The sequence below is a fragment of the Carassius gibelio genome, chromosome A17 (assembly GCF_023724105.1).
Source record: "Carassius gibelio isolate Cgi1373 ecotype wild population from Czech Republic chromosome A17, carGib1.2-hapl.c, whole genome shotgun sequence".
In the NCBI taxonomy this organism is placed as follows: Eukaryota; Metazoa; Chordata; class Actinopteri; order Cypriniformes; family Cyprinidae; genus Carassius; species Carassius gibelio.
The window spans coordinates 9,902,602-9,911,012 of NC_068387.1; the positions used below are offsets into that span (position 1 = coordinate 9,902,602).

Below are 8,411 nucleotides of genomic sequence, written 5' to 3' on the forward strand. Positions count from 1 at the left end.
AAAAGCACCATAAAAGTATCATCACATTTGTATTGTGCCTGGTTTCACATCAATGAACCAAACGCCACTGGTTCTCATGTTTCATAACTAAATCTGACTTGCGAAGTTTGCATCTGAAAAAAAGAAATATTTGCAGTGATAACTACAGACTATATTCATTAGGGTGAGTAAATTATGACAGAATTTTCATTTTTGGGTTAAGTACAGTATTAAAGAAACTGGAAACCTATGAGGTTTGAAAGCAAAGAAATGGTTTTAGTCTTGGACACAGATTTTTAACCGCTACATGCACATGTTTAGCTCATTGGTTCCTAAAACATCAAATGTCATCCACTAGTGATTTTCAAGTTAGCAATCCCTGAGCATTACACCACGTAACAGTTAGCAGGCTAGTTTAGCAAAAGCATGAAATACTACTATTCAATTTTAGAACTAAATACAGGACTGACTCTGACAAAGTCGGATAATGTTTAAACCAATGCAAAATAAAAAAAATATATATATATGCAGCTGTACATCTATGATGCTTCCTTTGTCCACTGAAGAGCCTGTAGCTAAACGGTACGATGTCCTTTGTATGGATAATTAATACAACAAAAATGTTCAAACATCAGTTTTGATCTGCTGCAAGAAAGTCACTACTGAGGTACCTGTAACATTTTCATTGGCGGCTGCAAGCTCGGTAGAGTGTGTGTTGAACCTTCCATGACTTTTTGAGCAACAGCATAAGACCCGAGTACAAGCTTCCTGAGCCCTCTGGATACTCTTTTGGGCACTCTCACTGATAAAACAATAGAGCGCTGGATCCGCCACGCAGTTAAAACTAGTAAGCAACAGAGAGAAGTGGTAGTAGTTGAAAATGTTCTCAATGAAGTCGCAGTCCCGCTCAAATATGGTGCGTACCAGCAGAAAGATGTGGTATGGTGAGAAGCAAACCAGGAAGATGACGATGGTGCTGGTCACCAGGTACTTGATGCGAGTTTTCTGGGCAGTCTGTGTGCCTGCACTCTTGCCCACTGCTCGGAGGACTCGAAAGTACGACACAGAGAGGATTCCTAAAGGGAACAGGAAACCTATGTGAAAGCGGTAGTAGTTTATTGGGTACTCCCATGTCTTCATGGGGTAGTGCTCAAAGCACACAGATTGGTTGTTCCTGTCTCTGCTGAGCTCCTTGTGCCAGAAGAACACCATTCCTACGGCAAGCTCTTTGAGCCAGACCACCACACTGACCAGCGATGCTGCTCGTACCGATCGGAATGCCTTGAAGTGGAAAGGGTAGACCACTGCCAGGTACCGGTCAATGGAGATACAGCACAGAAAACCAATGCTGACATAGACGTTCTCGTAGAGCAGGAAACCAGACAGTTGGCAGAGCCACTCAGAGCTGCTCCAGTTGTCCCCTTGGAAGATATACTTGAGCCAGAGGGGCAGGGAGGCCAGGTACAGCAGATCGGATATGGTCAGGTTTAACAAGTAGACCCCCAGCTCATTTCGGGCTTTCAGTTGCAGCCAGGCATGGTAGAGCGAGTAAGTATTGGCAGGAAGACCCACTAGCAGGACAAGGATGTACGCAACCGAAAACAGGTACTGGTGAATCTCGTAGCTTATAGTGCAGTTTATTTGCTCCTCAGACATGTTCATCTTTCTAACCTCATGTTCACAGAGTCTTATTCAACAAGTGTAGGTATGTTTTTCTAATCGACTGAGGTCTCCAAGTTACATTCCATGGATTCTATGGGAAGCAAACAAAATAGGATTTCAAATGATTAGTGTGTCCAGATACCACCACAGTATTCATACAACCCAGAAAATGCCATGATAAACTACAACTATCACTGAGATTCTGATGTACATATTGGATGTTATGGAAAATGTAATGGTAATCTTTAAAAAAAAAAAAACAAGCTTTTGATGACTTTATGATACTTGTTAAAAACAGTTTGGGGTTTTTCTCCATTTACGCAGATGGAAGTTGTACTTCTGCATCCCTGAAAATGGCTTTCTGGGAATTTCATCAAGGGGACTGCCGAGTAACAAAAGTCTAATTTAAACTGAACAATTTTAAGCATACAGGAAGAGATATGAAGTTGAAGGAAGTGTAAAACTCTTCAACTGATTTCGAAATATGCCATATGCAATTGCACAATACGTCTTTTGCACTTGGCTTTAACACATGCGTAGGTGTTTTTTTTTTTTTTTTTTTTTTTGTCATTGAGCAGTTAAACCATCTTGAACATCTTTATATATCCTAATTCATGACAATTTGACAATTTGAGCGAACATACGTTTTCAATTTGACCGTGGCCTGGTTCGCAGAATGTCTGGCTGATGAAGGAATGATAGCTATAGTGGGACTGAGACCTTGACTGCAATGAATACTGTGGAACAGATCAATAAAGCAGCGTGAACAACATGTTTCTTCACCTATCTATTAAATGCTTTTAAATGCATCCGAGTCATACGCGCTGCCTTCAGTAATACTGCTCAGACATGACAAACATCAGTATTTCTCAGAACAGTGTTTCAAGCTCATTTCAACCTGAAAAGCTGTTTTCCATAGATTTGCTTTTGTGTTCTAAGAGGTTACTTCAGATTATCTCTTCTGTAGGATTTATGGAGCCAGTTTCAACATCTACCTTAAAGAGAGACTTCTCTCTAGAGTTGTCATTTCCCAATAAAACTACAGAGCTAATTTTCTCTATGAAACTTTGATTAAGTCTTATACTACAAGCGATTCACTTCCTGTTCAGAACGAGAAATTGTTTGGTCAGAGTAATCTAGCATTATGAGAGAGGCACTGTGTTGCAATGCTTTTAACCTGGTGAGGGGTGCTTTTAGGCACAACACTTTGTCTCAATAGTCTAATAAATATATTAATCATTGCGAATTATTGTAACAGAATCTTATTTTTCTTTCAGCCAAACCGTACTATGATTGCGGTTACTAAACAACATAGAAACTAGAATTCGGTTGAAGTGTGCATCGGCTTCAAAACATGCCTCATCCAATCAGAATTCAAAGTCAGATCTGTTTTATGAAGCGCAAAACTTCACATTGATTCATCATTTATGAAAACTTTCAAATAACAAATTCTTCACTAATATTGTATAATCAAGCATTGGGGACTCCATGACTAGGACATTACACATGTAATATTCGGCACATGTAATATTCCTGTTATTATTAATGTAGTGGTCTATTGCGCGGCTCATTACACCATTTGGAGTATGTAATTGATCGCATCATGAAATTGGAACCTTATGGGTTAAACCGTGTTCATTTATATTGGTAGCACATCTTAATAGCTAAATATGTCCGAATGATTTCAGAGTAGACTATGTTGGTAAGAATTGCTAGATTCGCATTTAAATGACACTATTAGAAAATATATAATTATACTACATGTGTGTTATAAATATGCAAGCAGTTGGAAAGCTTTAAAATAGTAAGCAGCATCATTTGTTTGTCTAGTTTACTAGTTTACAAATATCATGAGAACTATATATTCTGGCAAAAATACCAGTTATTATAATTTAGATTTTATAATAAATTAATATGGGAACAATATTTTCTGCCAATATTCTGTCTTACTGCCAATAAAAATGAATAAAGTATGACAAAGTTAACATAACAATTAGGCTACCTTTTTCAGGTATAGGAGAATATATACCAGAATATAGATTAGATTTAATGAAAGTACATTAGCCTACCTTTAGCTGGCTGGTTTTAATTCTTCGCGACTCATTCGAGGTACTTCTCAATGTGATGAACATCATATCCCGAAGACCGCTCCACCGACTCTGTCATGGAGATTTGAATGCGATTCTCGCAGAAATAAAAATAGCTCCCGGGTTTCCGGGGTTGTCACGTCGGAAAATAGGGGGGGGGAATTAATTGCGTCAACAAATTTTACGTGATGATGCGTACAATTATTCAAAGCGAAACAATCATCTCAAGTGTCTTGGACACAGGATGTGTCTCGTATCCTATGACCTGCCTGCACAGAGAGCACGTTTGGCCATCACAGTCAGATAAACCGACATGAAACGCAGCTAGAATGTCCGAAGTGCTCTCTAGGTAGGCAGTGCCACAGCATAATCGCCTCATTGTTCATCTGCCTTTTGGTAATAAAGGTAATTCTATATGTGACAGATGTAGAAGTAAACATTTAAAGTTTTTTTTTTTAAGGTGAAATTGTTCACAGCGCCTTGACCGTGCGCAATGGAAAGGATTACAAACGCGTTTCGAACGGTTACATTCCTTGAATACTCACACTTTGGTGTCCCATGACGTTTTTAACACTTTTTTGTGATTTAGTTCAGATATGTCTGATATGACTATTATTTAACATTAATTTTAACTAGCATGAAGCAAATGTCCTATATATTCCCCCAGATTTTGTCCAAACTGTTACTGTAGCCTATGCTTTCCTCAGTTACAAAAAAAACGTTTTAGAACTAATTTACTGAAACCTTAATCTCCAGACATATATATAAAAAAACTTTATTACAAAGAGCAGTTTTTGGAAAACAGCTTTCTCTAAACAGGCTTCTATTATTCACAATAAACTTTACATTTACAAGTGTAAAAGGTTGTTAGGGTATCTACTCCTTACATCAAACACACAATATTTTACAGGTACTGATATATGTTCATGTGCAGTAGTGTATAAAAACAGTTGTATATCTAAAATCATTTAACCAGTAGTTGTGCACATTTAAACAGGACACTCTCCTTATGTTCACACACCCAATGTGAATGCTTGATCCAAAGATATTTCTATTAAGACACACCATAGCCTTTGGTGATCAGCTCTTGCCCTTGACTTATGAATGCCTCAGTAGACCATAAGAAGTTGGAGATGGTGACACGAGATGGTAGAACAGCACAACTGACAGGGAACAAAGGCTGCATGGTTGGTGACATGATTGAGGGATCCTGGGATTCCATAGGCTTTTTTAACCTGCATGCCTCACTCAGGAGAAAAACATGTATAATGAGACTACTCCATTCTTCCAGTGTTCAACATCATCAGACTTAAGCATCAACCGCGCAAAAACAAAAAAAGCAATTTTGGAAAAATTGAACACAAACACAAAAACAACCACACAAACAAGTGTCATTAATTGGTCCAAGGACATTAATAAATAAACCAATAAAAGAACTTCTGGTCATTATAACAGTTGTGCAGTGTTATAAAATCAGTGTGTTAAAGAAAAAAAAAAAAACACCAAACTGAGCTTCAATTTCTTTTAAGTACTACTCTAAATGCTTGTGTGAAACTGGGCAATATGTCCAGTAATAGACCCCCCCCACCCCCCCCCCCCCTCAAAACCCATTCTCGATACATTCTTCCACCTTATATCATAAGGTGCCATCTTATTTTCATGTCCAACAGCTTTCTGTCTCTCTCTCTCTTTCTGGCTCAGTGTTGTGTGCTTCTGAAAAGAGTCTGAGCCGAGCCGAGCCAAGCCCAGGTCCTACACCAAATACATGGTCACCCACAAGAAGCAGAAAAGAGTAGATTGTTTGGTATGTCAGCAGGGAGTGAATGAGAGAGGCCACTTCCCATAATGGGTTCCTATGAGGCTGTCTCGGTGATGGACCTGTCCTGCGCCTCCTAAAGATGGATGCAGTCGCTACTCCGTAATTATCCTGGGAGTGGCTCCGAGCACACAGCCCAACGTTTGTTTTCCAAATTCAGAATAGAACGTGAACTGGCCTGCCATGGAGCTGCGGAGAGCTGCAGAAATCGATGGCATTTGATTGGATACGAAGGGGAAAAAATACATTCAAGTGCCCCGTACATTCGTTTTCAGGTCAATCTGAACATGTGCAAGACCCCCAAACACAACTGGTGCCTTTGAAGCACCTGGAGAGATGTAGAGAGGAAGGACATTACCAGTCTTCCCAGAGCTGCTTGGGGCCTTCATGTGTACAGTGTAGTTTCATACGCGTTTCTTTACCGAGGTTCTACACACAGCCGTACTCGTACCAAACAGTCTGAGGGTCATCACTGGGGTCGGGAGAAGCAGGTTTACTGGTGGGCTGCTCCTTGGTGGTGCAGCTTAAGTTCGCAGTGTCTGCTTTCTTCAACTGAGGTGACTCTGCCTGCCTTTGCTCCCGAGGTTCCTCCTCCAAATCCTTCAGCCTTAATGCTGATACGGCTCGCACCGGAGTCACCATGGCCACCTCGCCTCGATGTGAAGCAGCTCGGGTTTGAGCAGGTCCAGAACGGACTGCTCCTGCCCTGCTGCTACCACTACCACTGTATTCCCTTTCAGCCTGCAGTGACACAGACGAAGAGCGCACTGGAGGCGGAGTAGCCAGGGACAACTCATCTCTCGGTTGAGCGAGAGACAGACGGCGGGGGTCCACAGACACGTGCCCTGGGTCTCCGGGCAGCGGCGAAGAACCAGCCAGCCTAGCAGACATCGGTCTTTCTCTGGCGACCACACCAGGCCTCCTCACCACCACATCATTTTGGCTGGGAGAACTTGCCTCTTTGCGGTAACTGTCCGGCCCGTTGGAACGGAGGAGGTCTGCGGAGGCCAGGCTGAAGGTACGGCTCAGGCTGGCGCTGCCGCCCACACTTCCGCGAGGACTGGACATCTGCGGAGGTGTGGACTGCAGTCCTGCTGCTCTGTTAGGAAGGGTTTGCGACTGAGAAGGAGGTGTGGAGGTCTCAGTGAGACGAATGCTTGGTTTGACACTGTGTCCAGGTTTAGGGGCCCGACCATCTAGTTCTGGTGCAGTAGTCTTGATGTTTGGCGTGACGTAATTGGTTGGGGTTTTAGCGTCATCTCGCAGAGGGACAGGTCGAGTAGATCTGGTGAAATAATCAGTCATCAGATCCTCTCGACTTCCTGTCTGCACCTGAAAGACATTTAAATCATCATAAATATGTTTGCAAAGCATGTGGTTTTAACTGTGCACCGATTCCAGTATCACAATAGAAATCACTTGCAGGGTTCACCACAGGCACACCACTTGTGATGCCTAGGACCCCCTCTTCTTGTAAGGAACTCCCTTTAGTACAACAAAAAAATGCAGCTATATATTTCCATGTATATACTACTTAAGAACAATATTAACTGCAATAATATGAAGCCTCGTTTTTATGACTTTTCCATTGTCATTATAAAAAAGTGGAAATTTTATGCATTTGAAAAGCATTAGGAGAAATTATCAAATATTTAATGAAAATTGTATGGAAAATATTTACTTCATTCCAAATATGACACATGATATCAACCTCAGTTTGGCAAGTAGCTGAAACCTTGTCAGTGTCTCCATCATAAACGTTTCACACAGCACTCAAAGACATTATCTTAATAATCCCCAATTAGCAAACAACACTTCATGGTGCAGGGTCAAACAGATCAAATATAAGGCATCATTTATTTAGTAGCATTAATGTCTTTACTGATAATGAAATACATTTATAAAACTCCCTTTTGCTTTCCTCATTGCACAAGCATGCACCCAGAATTTCAATATGTTGAAAAAGATACAGGATATCTGAAGTGAGAAAATACACATCCTACGATGTATGATTCACCATGCGTTTTAAGATTCTTCTAATGATATGTTATTATTCTTCAAAAGGTCAAACCATCAAACAAACAAGTCTGCCAAGAAGTATTAAAACGTTGTTAGTGTTAAAACAACTTACAGTGGGTGGGGACAGGGCATTACTCTCCTGCAAGAACTCATGCAGGGTGACCATCTCACTGCCAGGAGACGACGGCCGTCGAGGAGTGGGCCGCTGGGAAGAACGTGAAGCAGATGGGGCATTACAGGGTAGGGTGAAGCTACGAGGAATCAGAGACGACTGACTGAGACGGGAGCCTTCATGACCCAGTCCAAAGACATCGTCGCTTGACAGACTGGCAGATCGGCCCTGCAGGCAGTCCAGAGAACCTGGAGGAAGGCAGGAAATTCAAACGTGAAATGTAAAATGTAAGAGTGTGAGATGTCATAGAAATGGGCACATTAAAGGTAGCTGATGGAGGACTGTGTGTGTCAATAGTGTTATTCACATAGTAAGTATAATCACTTTCAGTCATTTCAGCATTTACATGCATTAGCCTGTTTTTATTTTAAATCTAAATCTGAAAAGTGTTCTTCTCTCACAACCCAGAAGATGAACATCAGACTTGACAAATTAGCCTCTGCTAAGTGCTGTTAGGCTTTTAGTTGACACTTTGCATTGTAATGAAATCTAACTTACTGCACACTGAAAGATCCTCTTTGTCACATTACTGTCACATTTGAAATCATAATACTTTATTTATTTTATAATAAAACCTATGATATTTCTAATGGTTGATGGTTATAGGCTCCCTGCATGTTAACGTGTCACCCTATGGTTTTTCTGTAAAATATAATGATATAATGATATCTTAAAT

The 8,411-nt window shown here is 40.9% G+C and overlaps 2 protein-coding genes across 4 annotated transcripts in view; both read right to left on the reverse strand.

Annotated features, from left to right (window-relative positions):
- Positions 1 to 234: 234 nt before the first annotated feature.
- LOC128031562 (ovarian cancer G-protein coupled receptor 1-like) lies at positions 235 to 4,370 on the reverse strand. 2 transcript variants are annotated; one of them, XM_052619882.1, is made up of 3 exons: positions 3,711 to 4,370; positions 2,286 to 2,378; positions 235 to 1,732 (listed from the first exon to the last, which is right to left on the reverse strand). In XM_052619882.1, the coding sequence occupies exon 3, from the start codon at positions 1,639 to 1,641 to the stop codon at positions 604 to 606; it is 1,038 nt and encodes a 345-aa protein (XP_052475842.1). In that variant the 5' UTR covers positions 1,642 to 1,732; positions 2,286 to 2,378; positions 3,711 to 4,370; the 3' UTR covers positions 235 to 603. The 2 variants fall into 2 exon arrangements, with proteins under 2 accessions (XP_052475842.1, XP_052475841.1); XM_052619881.1 differs by lacking the exon at positions 2,286 to 2,378.
- A 109-nt stretch (positions 4,371 to 4,479) lies between these two features.
- The window catches only part of LOC128031561 (protein Daple), a 58,453-nt gene continuing 54,521 nt past the window's right edge, over positions 4,480 to 8,411 (reverse strand). For both annotated transcript variants that reach the window (XM_052619880.1, XM_052619879.1), the window contains exons 29-30: positions 7,676 to 7,923; positions 4,480 to 6,876 (exon numbers count right to left, since the gene is read on the reverse strand). In XM_052619880.1, coding sequence (XP_052475840.1) covers positions 5,974 to 6,876; positions 7,676 to 7,923 — 1,151 coding nt within the window. In that variant the 3' untranslated portion in view covers positions 4,480 to 5,973. The remainder of the gene's footprint in view (positions 6,877 to 7,675; positions 7,924 to 8,411) is intronic.

What these genes read in the sequence shown, in the direction of transcription:
- LOC128031562 (XM_052619881.1), bottom strand. Translation starts at nt 1,641, where the DNA reads ATGAACATGTCTGAGGAGCAAATAAACTGCACTATAAGCTACGAGATT.